We start from the raw sequence: 18,640 nt of genomic DNA on the forward strand, positions 1-18,640 counted from the left end.
CTGGGAACATCTAGGGCGAGAACCTGGAAGCATTGGCGAGAGAGCGGGGGCAGAGGGGAAGTGTGTTCTTGACAGAGTGGCTTCTGGGAAAGCGAGTCTGCATGAACGGAGGCTTCTGGGGAATGAAGTCTTAGTCCTTGCGACTTTGGTTTCGCGCCGCTCTAGTCCTGCGCAAGCGCACGAGAGGTTGGGGACGAAGGGTTCGTGTTCAGAGAGGATGCAGGACTGGCGTTTACCCCTTGGGGGCGGGTTGAGGCTGGGAAATTGTGCGGTGTGTGATTCCCACCTGCAGGGGAACATTCTTCCTCGCTGATTTCTGAAGAGTAAACGGCCACACTGAAATTTAATTACTGGGTCCCCCAATCCTGTATAAGTGGGCTCCAACACACCCCTGCGCCCCAGGACAAACCAGCCTGAGGCAGACCCCTAAATTTTGGGTTTATTAGTCCCTAATCCTAACCGTTGACCCTGTTAACTGTTGATCCTGGGACTGACCCCCCTTGACCCTGACAGACCTTGGAGATGACTCCTCTTACAGAGGGGCTGCACTTCCTCACTCCCCCCCCATCTCTTGACCCTAAAGCTAACTCTGGGGCTGACCCCCCCACACACCCTGACTGACCCTGGAGATGACCCCTCTCACAGTGGGGCTGTACTTCCTGCTCCCCCCATACCTTTGGGCCTGATCTCCTGACCCTAAGGCTAACCCTGAGGCCGGATCCCCCTAACCCTGCCTGATCCTGGAGATGACTCGTCTTACTATGAAACTGGTCTGCTTGGAATATCGTGTCTGTGGGGATCCTCCCTATTTGAGCTGGGAGGATTTCCTAGTGGTTTCTCCTCCTCCTCCTCCAGAACAAGGGTGGAGACCTCCTGGGGAGAAGAACTAGGTGGTCTTGATGGTTCCAGCAGTCTATGCCTACCCTCCACCAATCTTCTAGGGTTATGGAGCCTTTGATAAGTCCTAAAGGAGGTCCCTTCTTCCTTGCATTTGACTCCTTCCCTTCCTTCTGTTCTGCCCCTCCATTCTTCTCCCTCCCTGTCATCCTCCCTAGTCAGCCTCTCCCATCCTTGTCTAGCTGGCCAAGCTTCATTCAATTGTCTCCTCCACCTAGAGGAGTTAACTGGGTGGGCTCAAGGGCTACTGATTGACAGAGAATGGTATGCCAGGGAGGGGCTGGGGGATGCCTTAGAAGTGAGCCAGCTCTGTGGGTCACCAGAGATCAAGGACCTGAAGGGCAGGAAGAAACCCCTTCTGTGCTGAACCCCCTCTATCAGGCACTGATGAAGGGGAAGACACCCTGAGCCTTTAAAGGACAGCTGGGAGCAAGGGTTGGTAGAAACGAAGCAGAAAAGGATCTCTCTGGAGCTAGTATTCTGAATTCACCTCTGAGCTCCCCAGCTCTCTATTCCTGAGATTCCTGCCCCCACCTTCCTGAGCCCCACTGGGCTTCCTCTGCTCCGCCTTGGCCCAACCCCTCCGAGGACCTCCCCCGCCCTCCCCCAAAGGGAAAAGGAGGAGGCCCACAGAGTTCAACTCAGCAGCTACCTATCCGGATCCCAGAGTGTCACACAGGACAGGACCCACACACAACACTTGCCTGGTTCAGCGGAAGGTAGGTTCATGAGCTTGTCTGTGTTTGCCCTCTCTGGGACACAGGCCAGGTGCTTGGGGCATCCCTGGGGTTGCTAAGCTCTGAGATGAGGGTGGCTGTGTTCTCCCTCTCTAGGACATCTCTGCCCTGGTGAGTGGCTGAGAACATGGGGACATTCCAAGACTGGGGGAAGTTGCAGGTCAGGAAAGAACCTAACTGTGGGAGCTGGAAACTCCTCTCTGGATAGACCTTACATGCAGAGGGAGTGGGGAGGGGAGCACAGGGGGAGGAAAGGGGGAAGCGATGTTCTCTATTGAGGAACCGGATGCTCAGTTCACCTGCTGTCCAGTGCAGGACTTCATCCTCTTTCTTAGTTGACCCATTCCCCAGATTCCTAGTTTTCATCTCTGACTTCCTTATAGAGATTTATCCTACGGAGGTAGAATGAAGCTCAGAGTTTTGGGGAGCATTCTTCATATATTGTCTAATTCATATATTGTCATACATGCATCTATATACTATCATTCTCATATATCCTATTCTGTCACAGAAGCTGTCACACTGTCACACACCGTTGTGTTGTCCAAAATTCATACACATAAGCTCACATATACAATCACACATACACATGGTCACATGCATACACTTTTATGCTCGGATACTTACATGAGCTGTCTTACAGAGCTGAGTGGTTCTACTGGGAGATTTAAGGCTCTGGTCAGGGCTGGGAGCCCTTGGTGAGCAACTTGGGTCTTGACTGGGAGTTAGGTCTGTCTCCAGGTCTGGGAAGCTCAGGTCTAGCTGCCCTTCCCCCCTCTGTACTGGGTAAATATTTGTGTCCTTCCTCAGCAGGGCCAGATCAAACTGCTCCTCCCTTCCTCCCTCCCTCCCTCCTTCCTTACCACTTCCCTGCAGCTCCATGGACCCCCTTGAATCTGTGGTGAAGAACCCATACACCAGCATTAACATCCCCCGAGCCCACCTTCGTCCAGACCTAGAACAGCAGCTGGAACAAAGCCAGGACACACCACCCCCTGGGGCCAGGCCTAGTCCTGCACCAGCTTACTTCCTGCCAACAGTGGATGGGTGGACCCAGGAGGAAGCCAAAGGAAGGTCTCAAATCCAGCCCCAGGCGTCTTGGCAACAGCCAGGGAATCCTTACACTGGCCTGCAGCAGACGTCAGGGACCACGGAGCCACCTTATACAAACGTCCCACCTGCACGGCCCGGAGACGACATCACCCATCACTGCTGCTGCTGCCCCTGTTGCCGTTGCTGCCACTGCCCTCGCTGCTGCCGCTGCCACCGCTGTTGCTGTGTGGTCTCTTAGCTCCTCTAAACACCTAGCCCAGAGGAACCCAGACTGAAGGAGACCTATGCCACGACGCAGCTGGGTTTGTTGTCATTCAGGGGTAAGGAGGAACATATCACACTGGGTGGCTCCCCCTTGGATGGCATTAAGCCACCTCTGGCCAAAGGAACTGGAGCTCAGGACACAGGCTGATGTCATTAGATTTGATGCATTTGAAATCGTCTTCCTATCTCCCTCCCCAAGTCACCCATCATGACAGGACAGGGTCCTGGGCAGAATCAGGAGCCCAGCAATCACAGAATTTCCAAGCTCAAATGGATCAAAGAAATCATAGAGTCTAACCTGTACCTGCACAGAATTCTACAATCTCCTTGATAAATGGGTGTCTTTAACTGCTGCTCAAAAATCACCAGTGGCCAGGAGCTCACTGTTTGCCAGAGGAGCCCATTCTGTCTTTGGCCAGCTCTGTTAGGAAGTTTTCCCTTACATTGAATGGAAATATGTCTCAGTGTCGTTCCATCTATTGATTTTAATTCTACCCTTTGGGGCCAAGTAAAACAAGTCTGATCTCTCTTCCCCATTACAACTCTTCAGATATTTGAAGACAGCTGTCGTATCCCTCCAGGATTATTCTTCTCTTCTCCAGGGTAAACATAACTCGTTTCTTCAACTGATCATAGTACGTCATGGTTTCCAGGCCAGTCTCCTTCCTCCAACTTGTTAATGTCCTGTCTAAAATGTGATACCCAGACCTGAATACACGATTATAAGATTTGGGGATGTCTAAGAGTGAGGAGATCTATTGTGAGGAGCGTGTTGAGGAGGCTGTCAGGGAAATCGGAAACCAAGGTTGGGAGAGGGAAGATCTCTATCTAAGATGGAAGAAGGTATTTGAACCTCCTCTCAGAATTGCAGCGGCCTAACCCTGTGCCTATTGAAAGCCTCACAGGCCTAGGGCAAGCCATCAGCACTAGTGATACCTATTACTGCCCACTATCTATCCACTAGAATCCTGAGCCAGTGATGAGGCTCAGTGGGAATGATTCCTGTCCTCACACAGCTCAATTCAAGAGTCCTATCAACCCAGACCCCACCTCACCTGGATTAAGGCAGTCCCCAGCATCAGGGGGACTCCTCACTTCTTCAGTTACCCCTGTTGTTCCCTTGACAATAAACCTAAATAATTTGTTCAGCTCTATCTTCACCACTGCTTTGCTGTGATTATCCAGAGACTGCATAAAGCTTGGAAGGGCTGGGCTTGGGGTCTAGGGTCTGGGAAGGTTCACTTGGAGCTTAGAGATTTGTAAGAATTGGGTGTATGGCCAGAGAAGAAGGGATTCTTGGGTTTGAAAAATAAAGCTCACATTTGTATATAGCACTTTAAAGCTTGCAATGGGCTTTCCGCGTAACAGCCCTGTGAGGTAGAGTAGACCAAGTATTACTATTCCCATTTTAAAGATAAGAAAACTGAGACTCTGAGGCATTGTGACTTGCCTCACATATTGGGTCACATTGTTAGTATCTGAGTTGAGAATCAAACCCCTCTCTGCTGATTCTAATTCCCACATTCTCTATCACACAATCACATTCCCCTATCCCTACTCTTCAACCTTGCTTCCATTTTGGCTAGGGCTGGACCAGCCTGGATCTAGAGGTGGATTGAGGAGATGGCCAAACTCTTCATGTCATTAAGCAGCAGCTCAGGCCCCACAGCTCTCAGCTACTGATTATTTTCCATAGCTGGCTCGGCAGTAGAAGCTCTGAGGAGGGACCCTATCCACCTCCACCTTCCCTTCCTTATCCTCAGGTCTCATGCTTGGTTCTGTCCTGACCCTGTAACTACACTGCCTTTGCCCTAACCTTATGACCTGTCTCTTAGCTATAGTCCCAGCAGTGAGGAGGGAATTGGAAGTTACCACCCATCCACTATGAGGAAGTAGTGGGGCCAGGGGCCAGTCAGGGCCAATATCTAAAACCTGGCATATGAATGTGGATGAAGACCACATATATGGAGTGTCAGACTCACAAGGGGCAACTAAGGTAGTACAGATCAGAGGCCCAGGGGTCCCAGAATACAGAAGTGAATAGAGATGGGTGAGGTCAGTCTTGAAAGGCTTTCCGAGGGAGGTGAGTTTTGTGCTGCAATTTTGGAAAAAAGCTCCCACATTGCCGTCATTAAGGTCATGAGGGAAAGAGATTTCTTAATGGTGAGGAAGAATAGGAACTAGCAAGCAGGAGTTGAAAAGACTAAAGGTGCAGAAGCCAGAGTAGAACTTGGCTAGGCCAGTGACTCATCTTCTAAATCCTCATCCTGGGTGAAGAATGATTTCCTAGTTTCCATTGAAACCTTGGTTTCCTCTGACTGTACAGTCAAGTGGTCCCACCCTCTGCCCAACATATCCTTGCCCCACCCACTACCAGCCTCTGCTCGATGCCCTCTCCAGTTCCCATCTTCATTCCTTCCATTCTTACCAAAGACAGCCTAGGACCCACTTTGAAAGGTTGAAAGAAATCTTAGAGATCATCTACTGAACCCTCATTTTATAAACAGAGAACCTGATGGCTGAGAAAAGTGAAGTGATTTGTCCAAGGTAACACAGATAACGTTGCTGGCAGAACCCAGATTTTTTAAATTTCAAATTCAGTATTCTATCCTTAGAGAAGACCATCCTAGGGCCCCCTGGTAGGCGAGTTACCAAACCACCACTACGGGTTTTTTACAGACATTGTGTGAGTACCCCTGCGTGCCTATCTTCATCCTAGTCAAGAAACTCAAGAAACATGGAGAAGTACTGAAGGAGATTGTAGTTTTTCTGAGAAGAGAAGTCACTCATGTGAAACATCAGCGAGGGCAGTATGAGACTGAATTTTGAACTGAGCAGATCAGACACTGAGTGGAGTGAGAGCCAGGAGCAGTAAGGGAGCGTAGAAATCTTCTCTGACTCCTGCATGATGGTGGGTCTTGAACTGCATCTTAAAGGGAAAGAGAAGAGGCAGAGAAGGAGGAGAAGAGACAGACAAAGAGAAAGAAGAAAGGAAGGGCATTACAGAGGGGATAATAAAAGCTATTATCATCATAATAATAGTAATAGTTAACATTTATATAGCATTTACTATGTGCCAGGAGGCAGCTAGGTGGCTCAATGGGTAGAGTGCTGGGCCTGGAGTCAGGAAAACCTGAGTTCAGATCTGGTTTCAGACACTTACTAGCTGTTTGACCCTGGGCAAGTCATTTAATCTCTGTTTGCCTTAATCCATTGGAGAAGGAAATGACAAACCACTCCAGTATCTTTGCCAAGAAAACCCCACAGGTCATTATTGGTATACCATGGTCCGAGGAGTCATGAAGAGTCTGACATGATTAAACAATAGCTATGTGCCAGGCACTTAGCTATTATTATCTCATTTGATCCGTTATTATAGATGAGCAAACTGAGGCAAACAGGTTAAGTGACTTGCTCAGGGTCACACAGCTAGTCCACGTCTGAGACTGGATTTGAACTCAGCTCTTCTTGACTCCAGGCCCAGCACTCTATCCACTGTTTTAGGAATGCAGGGTACATTAAGGGAAAACTGAGTGATAAAGCTGAGCTTGGAGCCAGATCATAGAAGGCCTTGAATGCCAGACTTGGGAGTTTGGACGTTATCCTGTGAACAATAAGGAACTGCTTACATTTCTTGAGTAGTAAAGGAACACCATGGAGGTAAGACTTGAGAACAATGAGTCTGACAGGTCGAGCAGGCTGGACTGGTCTTTCCACATCGAACAGTCGTCAGGAAGCAATCACTGCCCAGAGGTGCCTGGTATGTGTGAGGTATTCACTGTGTATGACCCAGTAGTCAGGAATTTTCATGGATCAGGGCCCAGAAGACAGACTCATATCAGCTCTGCCAACATTATCGAGAAGCACTATCCTTTCTTCACACACACACACACACACACACACACACACACACACACACACACACACCATCTTCTCTCACCATGATCTTGGATGCCTCTTTTCTGCCTGCCTTGCCTTGGTCCCCATGGCCCACTCAACCACTTTTCTAGCCAGGTACTCCCTTTTCACCCTCCACCCCCCCCAGCCCAACCTAGGAGAGAAGCAGCCCCACCCAGACTGAGCCACAAGAACTAGTCAGACCAGTTTGGGGAGAGTTTTGGGGGCGGGCTGAGGGAGGGGAAATGGAGGAGGGTATAAGGAAGGAGAGGCTGCCCTCCACCTTTACTTTCTGCCAGATTCAGAGCAAAGTTGTCTCAAAGCAACTCTTCAGTTCCCACTACAGAAACTCCTTGAGTTAAATTGAAACTGACTTAGAATCTGACCCTGACCCTACACCAGCTGCTCTTGGAACAAGAACATTCATTGTATTTATTCTAAGGAAGGGATGGCCCAAGATCAGAGGCAGGGGGCTACCCAGAGCTGACCCATGTTCACAAGCCAAGAAGTAGTGTGTTGTATTGCTTAGAATCAGAAGTGGATTCAAGTTCTGTCTCTAATAATTATGTGATCATAAGCAAGTGGCTTTAACCTTTCTGAGCCTCAGTTTCCTCATCTGTAAAATGGGTATGACAATGTTTATCCTCATCACCTCATGCAGCTATTGTCAAGAAAGCACTGTATATAATGGTACCATTGTGTGATGATCAACTTGATAGACTTAGCTCCTCTCAGCAATACAATAATCTAAGACAACTCCAAAAGACTCGTGATGGAAAATGCTATCCACATCCAGAGAAAGAAATATGGAGTCTGAATGCAGATCAAAGCATGCTATTTTCTCTCTCTTTTTTTTTCTTTCTCATGGTTTTTCCCTTTGGTTGTAATTCTTCTTTACAAAGTGACTAATGTAGAAATATGTTTAATGTGGTTGTACATATATAGCCTATATCAGATTGCTTGCCATTTTAGGGAGTGGGGAGGGGAGGGAGAAAAATTTTGGAACTCAAGATCTTATAAAAGTGAATGTGAAAACTATTTTTACATGTAATTGGAAAAAATAAAATATATTAAGTGGAGAAAAAAAGAAAGCACTGTATAAATTTATCTCTTATTATTATTATTCACTACGTGACCATGTCCACATGTTAAGGGGATATGCCCCGGTCGGATTTAGCTTTTAATGTAGTCATCCATGACCCCTCCTCATGCTCCTCATCTAACTAATGCCTGCTGTGGTGCCTTCCCCATTACAACCTTGCCATTCACAAGCTCTCTCCATCAATGCTGCATGGAGTGATAAATGGAAGATTCTGCTGATTGTGTTTTTCCCTTGTTCAGGGGACCAAGTAGGGGTGGGCAGGCAGAGGTCCCTAAGACTCCTTATCTCTCGCAGGGCCATGTGTCTGGAAGCTGTGGTGGGAGATCTATTGCACAGCTTTTGTGACTGAAAGCGGAGCTGGCTCATCCTGAGCTCCTGGGTGGTAATGTGAGACCCCACTGGGGGGAGGGGGAGCCCTGGGCATCTTGAGTACCCATCAGACTCCCTGGGATCTGGTCCTGAGGCTGGACACATGCAGAAGCACAAGATCAGGGAGCAGGTAAGAGCTGGGGCTGGGGGCAGGGAAAGCGAGGGAGGGAGGAAAGGAAAGGACACCTGGGAGCTGGTGTCTAGGAGAGACAGAAATGGGAGAGATGGAGGCACAGAGAGACTCAGAGGTTGGGCCTACAGTCAGGAATTGTCTGGTACTACAGCAGTGCTATAAGGGGGGGATGGGGAAAGATTGATGTGGATTGAGTTATAGATCCATTCCCTGGTCTCTGATCAGCTTTGTAAATACCCTGGGCTAGAGAACTGGGCTGCTCAGGAATCCAGTGAATAGGCCAAATAATGGATGATCCAGAAAATTTGTCTCAATTGGCCATGGGTGGGTTGCCTGGATAGGTAAATCCCCTCTGCCCCCAGCTCCTTTCTAGACAAATCCCAATTCAGGGAAATGAGTTCAGGGACCAGAGAGTCAAAGCATCAGCTGGAGGTGAAGCTACTACAGACTGGGAGACAAATGCCCCCACCCCAGACACCTCTCTTAGGCAACATTCAATGGTCTGAGGTTCTAGCCTGGACAGCTGAGAGGAGACTAAGGAGAGACATACTGAGCTGGAAAGCTGAGGCCTTGAGACACTAGGTGAAGGAGAAAGACCAAAGTCCCAGGACCCTGAAGGGAGCCAAGTAGTCTAAGAGCCCCTAAAAGTGGCCAAAAGGCCAGCAGGTGAGGAGTGAGTCAGGTGGGAGATAAGCCTTTAGTATGTAAAGTTCCCCAGGACGCTAAGATCCAGGAAGCATAAGACAGATATACTCTTCAGTGTGGGCTTTTGGAAGAGTCTCTTAGGGGAGAAGCTTGTTGGCTTAGGCTGTAACTAGCCATTCTGACACCTGGGGCAAAGCCGGTAGGAAAACTTCAGGGAGTAGCTACAGGGTACAAGGGCCCAGGCACCAGCAGCTAGGAGAGGAGTGCAATGGGACCCTCTGGGGGTCCCAACATGTAGTGAGAGAGTGGAGGGGGCTACCCTGCCTCTACCGAGGCCCATGAAAAAGGCCTGGCAAAGAACCGGAAGGTACAGGAGCACTCTGATAGGGGTGAAAGGAGAGAGGGAGCAGGCTCTCCTCTGGATGTCAAGTGCCACGAAGTAAAAACCTAGTCATTCTGCCCCTAGTTAGGTTCTCTTGTTGGATTTCCCATAGAGTTCTGGGGTCTGAATAGGGTGGAGGAAAGACCCAGAGGGGGAAGACAGATTCCTGAGATTTAATGTTAGTTTAGCATTTGGGAGAATCACACTCAGGGTCTAAGGGTTCTCAGAGTGAATGTCGGGGTAAAGGGTGGGGATTTTACCAACGGTGAGAAACGGTCTCCATAGGGACTCTTTGATAGGTCAAAGATCATCAGTGAATGACACATATCTAATAAGGTTGTTGTCTCCCTAACCAGATTGAATGCCAAAAAGCAGGAACCATATTTCTGGTCTCTCCCATTGACTTTAGCATGGGAGTTGACAGAAATCAGGGCTCTTTAAAGATGTGTTGACTTTTATCAATTTGACCTGGGAGGCAGATAGAGAAGTCTGGGTTGGTGGGAGAGGAGGTAGTATGTTCAAAAAATACATGGCAGATCAGTTATCCCCCAAAGTCCTCAGTGGAGGTCCCAACTCAGCGAAGATTTTGTGAACCTAGCTCCCATTCTCAATATGGGGTAAATCTGCCTGAGTCCAGGAAGTAAAGCAGTCACTAGGACTGTAGTTTCCTCTTTAAGGATAAACCAGAAGGAGGATGTCTCTGTTCATATTCTCCTTCATTCTACCTTCCCTACCTTTCCTGTACCTTAACAAACTACCTTTAGAAGAACATCTCTTTCAGGGACTCCATAAATATTCTCCCAAAAAACTTTTCCCCAGGTCCCTGACCCCCATTTTGGCTATCCCTGAAGTCTTCACTCCTCAGCCTTCCAGGACCGAAAAAGGGAGGAGCTGGTAGCTTTCCTTGTCTCTGCCCAGTTTGGAAATAAGATATCTGTGGTCCCGCATCCAAGCTATATGTCTTTTAGTTGCTGTGTGTGTGTGTGTGTGTGTTGTGAGTGTGTGTGTATGTGTATGTGCTCTGTGCATATATGTTCATAGAATCAAAGGATTTAGAGCTGTAAGGGACCTTAGTGATCATTGTGGCCAGGGTCACATAAGAGGTAAGTGTCAGAGCTGGTGTTCAAACCCAGGTCCTCTGATAGTAGGTCTAGTGTTCATTCCATATGACTTTTCCCATGGTTGTGTGTCCTAAATGTAAGAAGTATTGCATCATCCTAAGCCCTGTCAAATGGATCAACAACAGAAATGGATATAGTTGTTTTTTTTAATCAACAGAAATAACATTAATGAAGGCACATTACCATCTGTTTTGCCATTGCATCCCAAGGACCATCTGACTTGCTGCTGAATCCTCCTGTGTGTGTTGTCTCCCGCTATTAGAATGTGAGCTCTATGAAAACAGGGACTGTCTTACTTCTCACTTTGTATTCCCAGTAAGTGTTCAATAGATGCTTTTCCATCCATCCATTTATTCATTCACTCACAGTAGTTACAGCACCAGACTTGGGAGTCAAGAACATCTGGCTTCATATTCTGCCTCAGACTTGCAAGATGTTTGATCATAGGTAAATAAATCATTTATTGGAGATCTCAGTCCCAATTTTCTCATCTGTAAAATGGGGTGATACTTGTAGTGCTTCCTGTGTAGGGTTGATACAAGGATCAATTATTTGTAAAATGCTTTGCAAACCAGGGAATGCTGTATAAATGACCAGCGGTGGTGTTTCTTTTATATGAGTGTCTCTGACTCCATGTCTGTGAGACCCTTGTCTGTACCTGTGTGTGTCCCCTGAGAACAGAGCCAGAATGAAGAGATGTAGTTAGGGCTTTTGAAGGTAAGGGGTCTGATGAAGTCAAGATTTTGTGCCACATTTTGACACTAGCCCTTTATTGGCCCTGGTATCCAAGGTAACAGGTCGAATGAGTCCCAGGTCCCCAGTCTTGGTCCTTCTTTCTTTCCGCAGAATGTTGCATGTAGAGGGAATCACTGAAAGTGAGGCCATTCCTGCTAAGGAGAAACCTTCAGAAGTGGGGGTCCGCCGAAATGACTGCATCATCTGCTATTCCTCCTATGACCTGGCTGGCCGCCTTCCCCGCCGTCTCTACTGTGGCCACACCTTCTGCCAGGCTTGCGTCCGGCGACTGGATGCACCAGCTCACGAACAGCGATGGATTCCCTGCCCTCAGTGCCGCCAGAGCACACCCACACCGAGAGGTGGTGTGGCCATGCTGGACCTTGATCTGGCTGCCTTCCTAGCTGTGAAGGCAGAGCGGGAGCCCCCCCGGGGAGGGCCCTGGTCCCCTGCTCCTCACAAAGGCAGCCCTCCCAAGCCCAGCTCCGTGATCACCCAGCAACCAGCCAGCCATTGTCCAACCCTAGGCCCTCAGCCCCGCTTCCCCCGACAGGGTTGCTGTTGGAGCTGCTGCCTATGCTGTGAGCCTGAGGGCACCCCTGAAGTCTAAGTCCTGGCCATAATTGTGCCCAGCCACCAAACATCCTGCCATGTCCCGAGCCACAACAGCCAGGCAGTCTTCATGGGAAGCCGAGGCTGAACCCTTGAACTAGTCCATGCATGGGACTGAAAGTGAGGGCTGGAGCTCTGCCCTGGGATATGTCTCATCACAGTTTCCTTGCTTTCCTCACTAAGCCCCAACTTCCTTGCCAGTTGCCACCAACCTCTTCTCAACGCTGATTTACCATTCTAGGCTCCCTAGCAGGGCCCTGAGTTGGGGTTGTTTGAAGAGTTCTAGCTCCTCAAGGTGGCAAAGGGCCTCTGGCTGCTAGAACCCATAATGGCTCCCTTGGCTGCCTGGTCCCCTAGAAAACTCAGTCCCTGAAAGAGATAGGGCTCTGGACCTAGAACTCTGAACTCAAACCCCATAATTAGCACATAAAGTAAAGGCTATGTTGATTTGTGTCCCAGAAGAAGCCACCACCCAGATCATGAGGGTAGAGATACCTAGGACCATGGCTGAGATCCCTGCAGTTTGGAATAGGGTACAACGGCTGTGTTTACAACCATTTGTTCTGTTCATTTTTTGTTTTTGTTTTTGTTTTTTTTACTAAAGTTTGACTATCTACTCTGGTTTCTGTCCCCCAACTGCATGTTTGTCTGAAGTCACAGAGTTTGTTTCTGATTGCCCGAAGATCCTTTTGGCCACAGTGTGTCACCAGGGCTTTTTTTCCCCACATAAGGAACAAGATAGGCAAAAACAGTAAAGCTACGAATGACCCCTTCTGGACAGAAGCTGCTCTCCCGTCCCAGGGGAAGGTTTTGCTGATAGATAGGACTGGTATAGAACCTTGAACTCTAGACACTGATCCCTCGGACCCTGACCCATAAATGACCCCTAGACACTCACCCCCAAACACAGTGACTCCTCAGAAAGTGACCCAGGACGGTGATCCCAAGAAAGACATTTAATCAATTCCTGTGTTGTCCAGAAGAGAATTTCTTTGGCAGGGCTTTCTTTGAACCTAGGTCCCAGGATGATGCCCTAGGCTGCCTGGTTGTGGAGGGGAGGGAAGGCATCCAAGGGAATGTGCTGACCCAGGAGGGACACCGATCTGCCTCACCCACCAAGTCCAAAGTCTCATATGCCCACAGGGAACATGCAGAGAGTGGGGACTCCCCACAGGCTGGCCCCCTGGAGAGTATGTCTAAATCTGACCCTGGCATGCTTGGGGGGGGTGCCTGGCGGTTGAACTTGTTGCCCCAAAGAGAGGACTGATCAGGGAGGGGCTGACCCCTAGAAAAGGGAGCACCCACCAGAAATGGTGCCCCAAGGGCACAGGTAAGGGATACAACAAGGCCACAGGCCGTCTCGGTCAGAATTCAGTCTGTAACCAGGGTAAGGGCTCAGTTTATGGTCAGGGTTCCAAAGCAGTCGGTAGTTAAGGTCAGGCCTCCGTTGGGACCAGGGTTAAGCACAGCACCATAAAATATCAGCACTGCAAGGGACCTTAGAGCCCATTCTATTCTAACCCTTCCTTTTCCAGGAATAGAAAGAGAGAGGTTTCATTCTAATCGTGGCCCCAACAAGAACAACCTCTAAATCTGATACGGATTCCACAATGACTCTAAACCTTGTCCTGACCCCACTCCAGGCACAGATACTCTCCTGGATTTTCCTTTTGTCTACCTTTCCCTCCTCCAAATCCTGACCCATTCTTGCTTCTGAATGAATCTCTTTAGCCTTTCTTGCCCCAACCTGGGCTCTGAGAGCAAAAGCTGCCTTGGGTTTGCCCACCCTGCTTCCATTCTGATTTTAGAGAAGCAGACGATGCCCTTGGGAAGGTGAACAACAGACAGGGACATAGTAAGAAGAAAGGGCACACAAGCCGCTCAAGGTTAGGCTTCTGTTACTGGCAGAGTGCTCTGCAGCAGATAAGACGTGTAGCCAGCCCAGGACACAGGCACCTCAGAGCTGGATTGCCTAAATCCACGTTTTCCTCTTCATCCAAATGTGCTGGGGTTGTGTAGAGAAAGCCAGAATCAAAGGAAGACCTCAGATAGGGACCTGGGAGTCCAGAATATCCACCCCAGGTTCCTTTGCTCTCCACCTTGCCACTGGGGTAGGGCTCGGGAGAAGCCAGACATAGTGTGGTACACTGTTTGTGTGCAGTCATGGTGTACACTGGCTTCTCCAGGTTGGGGAAAGGGATAAGTGGCATCAGACAGAGATTACCCGTCAGGGATCGTCCAGGAGATCCTAGTCTCCAGGTGAGGGGGAAGCACCCAAGCCAAGGGAAAGTAATCTTCTTTCTGGGAAGGGCTTGGGGGGCAGGAAGCTTTGACACTTATGGGTGTCTGTAGCTGGAGGACCATGTCAGAAATGTGGTGTCCTCACCCAAGGAGTGGGGGACAGATGAGCTACCTGGTAAACATTAATGGGGCGGTGCTTATAGTGGGTCATGTGTGAGCGAAGCTGGATCTTTGACCTGAATCACTACCAGCCTTTTCTACAGCCTCCTAATCACTTCTCAGAGGGTGCCTTGGGACCAAGAGGCAGCTCAGGTAAGTGTCTTAGGGGCTAGGGCCTGGGGCTTGGCAGGGCCAGGAGACTGTATATATTGAGAGAGAGTGGATTGACTTTCTCTCCCAGGATACTAGGGTATTCTCTCATCCCCAGTTACCCCAGTAGTTGATGGCAGGAAAGAGTTACAAGGGAAGGAAGAGGTAGCCAAGAAGGAGAGGGGTGATGGAAGAGGAGAATGGGACTTGTGCACCTCCATCTCCCGTCTTCTTATAGCATCTGAGAATGAGGGTAATGGTGACAGAGGAAGGGCATCTCCCTCCTGCCTTGTAAAATCTTAGAATCAGGCAGGAGGGAGCTGCTGACTGTGATATGACGTGACATAATGTATGTGCTTGTGTGTGAGTCGGTGAGGAGGACCTGGGCCATGGGCAGAGCTGGGTACCCAAGGGACCTGGAAACATCTAGAGGCAACGTGGTCCCCTGGAAAAGAACATTGACTGTGAGGTCAGAAGACCTGAGATTGAATCTCATTTCTGATGCTTACTACCCATATGACCTTAAACAAGTCACTTAACCTCCTTGAACCTCAGTTTCTTAATCTGTAAAATGAGGGAATTTGATTGGGAGGACTCTGAGGCCCCTTCCAACTCCATATCTCTGATTTTATGAATCTTGTGAAGATATGGAGGGAAATCAGTTGCCTCAGGGACCAAATATAAGACAGAAGTCAGGCTATGTGGAAGCCAGGCTTAAGATTAAAGATAAATAGTATGGCTTTTTTTTTTGGTTGGGGAGGGGTAAGGAGTGAGTGTTGGGGGATTAGGATCTTGGCTTTCTGGTAAATGAGTAGGAGTACCCAAGAACTGTAATGATAAACTGTCACCATCATCATCGCAAATGCCAAAGTCTAATCTGAAACCATCTATGGTGTCTGTAATAACACAAGATAGGATGGGTCACTGAGTTCCTCCACTGAGGGCCAAGTCCTAATGTCACCCACTTTGCCCTCCATGCCCTCTTTCCCACCCTAATCCTTGTCCCAACCTAAAGATAGCTTGATCTGACTATGTACAACCTGGAAGAATTGGCAGGTGCAGTTGAAATAATGGGACATCTGGATGGGCCCAGACCCTAGGAAGACAGAGGGATGGATGGATGGGTGGATGGATGAGACCATGGGTTACCTGAAGCCTCTGAATTTGCCTTTTGTAATATAGCATCATTCCTTCTACTGTGGGTGTGGGTCCTGGCTTGGAAGGGTATAATTTTAGTGGACAGGAGGAAGACAAACACAGACCTAAAGCTGATGTAGTTATCCTTCTGTGGAGGTAATGAGTAGATGACTCAGGATTTCTGGCTCCTATACCTTCCCTGCCAAGGAAAGGAGGAATCCTTCAGACCTTTTCCCATTCTTTTCATTTCCCACAGCCAGCCTGAGACCGGGTCCTGCATTGCCCCCTGCCCATGTCTCACTCTGAGCCTGGCCACAGGGCCCCTACCACTGCCAGTATCAGCCTTGAGGGCCAGAGAACTGGAGATGCAGGTACACGAATGTTCGTTCTTCCACAGACTCCCCTCTCCCTTTTCATTCTTCTCCATTCCTGTCCTTTGATTCTCTGCTCCTTATGTCCCAACTGCTGTGTCCTGTATCACATTCTTGTACCCTGACTCCATCTCAGCTTCTACCCTATTTGGTCCTTTCCCTGGACCATCCTGGAAGATTTGAAATTTGGGATAATCCTTGTCCTGGGGTCCAGCTCAGCCTCCCATTCTGGCTCTGATTCAAACCTTCCACAGGGATGGAAGAATTCAAAACCCAGGTCCCCAACTGGGCCCCAGACCTGGAGGAAGAGGGGGAAACAGATCCTTGGGCCCTCCCACAGCTGAAAGCTTCTGGCCAGTCATGGAAAGGTGAATTCTGTTCTTGTTTATTCTCTGCAGCAAAGAAGGGCAGAGACAGACATAGACAAGGAATTAAAAGGGGGCAGGGAAGCATCTGACATTGGAGGATACATCTTGCAGTCAAGGAAGGGAATTGCAAATGAATTCTCTGAGTTTTGGTTCTGGAAGAGCTCTCGTGATCCCATCCCCATTTTACAAATAGGGAAACTAAGGGCATGGGGATAGAGTAATTAAAGTTGTGGAAATGGAATATGGAATGGATATGTAGGGATTCAGGTTAGTCATTGAATACATGAGACAGGGTTTAGGGTTGTGAGGTCAAAACAGGGAATGGGAATAGAAATAAAGGGACTAAAGTTGGTGAAGAGAGGTATGGCACAGGGATGCAGGGATTGGTATATGGAATGGGGATGTCAGGATGAGGGGGGTGGGATTGGGATGTAGGAATTAAGATGATCAAATAGGGATAAGCATAGGAGCTCCGGGCAAAGGGAAAGTGTCTACTTTGTTCTCTCAGAGCTAAACTGGGCAGGTCGGCTACGCCATGTGGTCATTGGTGTCTTGAAGGGCTTTGCACTCCTTGGCCTCCTCTACCTCTTCATTTGTTCCCTGGATATTCTCAGCTCTGCCTTCCAGCTTCTAAGCAGTGAGTGACCATGGGCGTAACCAGGGGAGGTTTAGGCATCATTAATTTTTTAATTACATTTTTTTCTCATTTACAAATCAATTTCCTCCCTTCCTCTCCCCACTCTACCTTACCATTGAAAAACAAAGAAAAAAGAAACCCTTGTAATTTAAAGATGGATAGTCAAACAGTACAAATTGCTATATTAGCCACATCTAAAACAACATGTCTCATTATGTACCCTGAGTCCATTCCCTGTCTGTAAGGTGGTAGGTAGCATGCTTCATTATGGATCTTCTGCAATCACAGTTGGCCATTGGGTGGATCAGTGTTCTTTCAGAAATCTTTCAAAGTTGTTTGTTTTCCAGAGTTGTTGCTGCGATGTAAATTGTGCTTGTTCATACTTCACTCTGACAGCTTGTGCAAGTCTTCCCAGGTTCCACTGGGATCATTTCAGGGATTAGTTTTTTTTAACACTCTCAGACCCTTCTCTCCCTACTTCTCTCCCTCCTGCCTTTTATCTCAGGCAAAGTGACTGGGGACATCTTTAAGGACAATGTAGTGCTGTCCAACCCTGTGGCTGGGCTGGTCATTGGCATCCTGGTCACTGTACTGGTGCAGAGTTCCAGTACCTCCTCCTCCATTGTGGTCAGCATGGTGGCCTCAAAGTGTGAGTGACTCTGATCTTCTACTATGCTCTTAGGTGACCAGGCCTCTTGTTTCACAGAAAAATGGATGGATGGGGAGAGGGTTTTGTGGGAGGATTGGGAGGATGGGGGTAGAGGAACAAAGGACCAATATCCACCCCAATCTCAGGACTGAGGGTCCAAGAAGTTGAGCTGGGTTTTCTCTTCAGTGTTGACCGTTCAAGCCTCGGTACCGATCATCATGGGAGTCAATGTGGGCACTTCTATCACCAGCACCTTAGTTTCCATGGCCCAGTCGGGTGCCAGGGATGAATTCCGGAGGTGACTGGGGAGAAAGGCTGGAGAGGGGGAAGGTGGGAGGTCCAGAGGCAAGGGAGGGGAAGACTGGGGAGGATCCTAAGGTTGGGGCTTCCCAGGGCTTGGGAGAGAGGTCTATGGTGGAGACTGTTACACAGAGTCATGTGAACTTGGTATCGCAGAGCCTTTGGTGGCTCTGCTGTCCATGGCATTTTTAACTGGATGACAACGCTGGTGCTGCTGCCCCTGGAAATTGTAGCCAGAGCTCTGGAGAAACTCAGTGGTCTGGTGGTGGGATCCTTTACTCTCAGCCCTGGGGAACGGGCACCTGACATCCTGAAGGTGCTAACACAGCCCCTCACCCACCTCATTGTGCAGGTACTTTCCGCTAGAATTGGGGGAGAGGGATCAGAATCTCAGGGTTACTGGGTTCCCCTTTGAGGTTTAATACACTTATTAATTGGATAGCTTCTATTTCATTTTTCCTTGTCCTCCTAAGAAAACTTTAATGAAAGCAATTGGGATTAAGTGCCAGGGTCTTGCCCAGGATCACACAACTAGTGTCAAGTGTCTGAGATCGGATTTGAACTCAGGTCCTCCTGATTCCAAGGCTGGAGCTCTATCTACTGCACTACCTAGCTGCCCCTACCAGGGAGCTTCTTGCATTAACCTTGGCTTCCATGAAACTGCTCTGCACTGATTATCTT

At 48.7% G+C, this 18,640-nt stretch overlaps 3 protein-coding genes across 5 annotated transcripts in view; all 3 read left to right on the top strand.

Annotated features, from left to right (window-relative positions):
- Positions 1-316: 316 nt before the first annotated feature.
- Positions 317-4,111, top strand: CYSRT1 (cysteine rich tail 1). Of its 3 annotated transcripts, none has more exons than XM_020981747.2 (2): positions 317-1,616; positions 2,448-4,111. In XM_020981747.2, the coding sequence occupies exon 2, from the start codon at positions 2,515-2,517 to the stop codon at positions 2,923-2,925; it is 411 nt and encodes a 136-aa protein (XP_020837406.1). In that variant the 5' UTR covers positions 317-1,616; positions 2,448-2,514; the 3' UTR covers positions 2,926-4,111. The 3 variants fall into 3 exon arrangements, with proteins under 3 accessions (XP_020837406.1, XP_020837407.1, XP_020837404.1); XM_020981748.2 differs by having other exon boundaries at positions 2,511-4,111; XM_020981745.2 differs by having other exon boundaries at positions 318-1,616; positions 2,445-4,111.
- A 6,649-nt stretch (positions 4,112-10,760) lies between these two features.
- On the top strand, positions 10,761-12,568 carry RNF224 (ring finger protein 224). Its single transcript, XM_020981744.2, has one exon. The coding sequence runs from the start codon at positions 11,403-11,405 to the stop codon at positions 11,943-11,945; it is 543 nt and encodes a 180-aa protein (XP_020837403.2). The 5' UTR covers positions 10,761-11,402; the 3' UTR covers positions 11,946-12,568.
- Positions 12,569-14,449: 1,881 nt separating this feature from the next.
- The window catches only part of SLC34A3 (solute carrier family 34 member 3), a 35,169-nt gene continuing 30,978 nt past the window's right edge, over positions 14,450-18,640 (top strand). Inside the window, exons 1-7 of the mRNA XM_020981749.2 lie at positions 14,450-14,500; positions 15,891-16,005; positions 16,260-16,373; positions 16,882-17,010; positions 17,516-17,659; positions 17,846-17,957; positions 18,116-18,311. Of these exons, the coding sequence (XP_020837408.1) occupies positions 15,927-16,005; positions 16,260-16,373; positions 16,882-17,010; positions 17,516-17,659; positions 17,846-17,957; positions 18,116-18,311 (774 nt within the window). The 5' untranslated portion in view covers positions 14,450-14,500; positions 15,891-15,926. The remainder of the gene's footprint in view (positions 14,501-15,890; positions 16,006-16,259; positions 16,374-16,881; positions 17,011-17,515; positions 17,660-17,845; positions 17,958-18,115; positions 18,312-18,640) is intronic.

Source organism: Phascolarctos cinereus, unplaced genomic scaffold (assembly GCF_003287225.1).
Source record: "Phascolarctos cinereus isolate Bilbo 61053 unplaced genomic scaffold, phaCin_HiC Scaffold_2;HRSCAF=192, whole genome shotgun sequence".
Taxonomy (NCBI): Eukaryota; Metazoa; Chordata; class Mammalia; order Diprotodontia; family Phascolarctidae; genus Phascolarctos; species Phascolarctos cinereus.

What these genes read in the sequence shown, in the direction of transcription:
- CYSRT1 (XM_020981747.2), top strand. Translation starts at nt 2,515, where the DNA reads ATGGACCCCCTTGAATCTGTGGTGAAGAACCCATACACCAGCATTAAC.
- RNF224 (XM_020981744.2), top strand. Translation starts at nt 11,403, where the DNA reads ATGAGTCCCAGGTCCCCAGTCTTGGTCCTTCTTTCTTTCCGCAGAATG.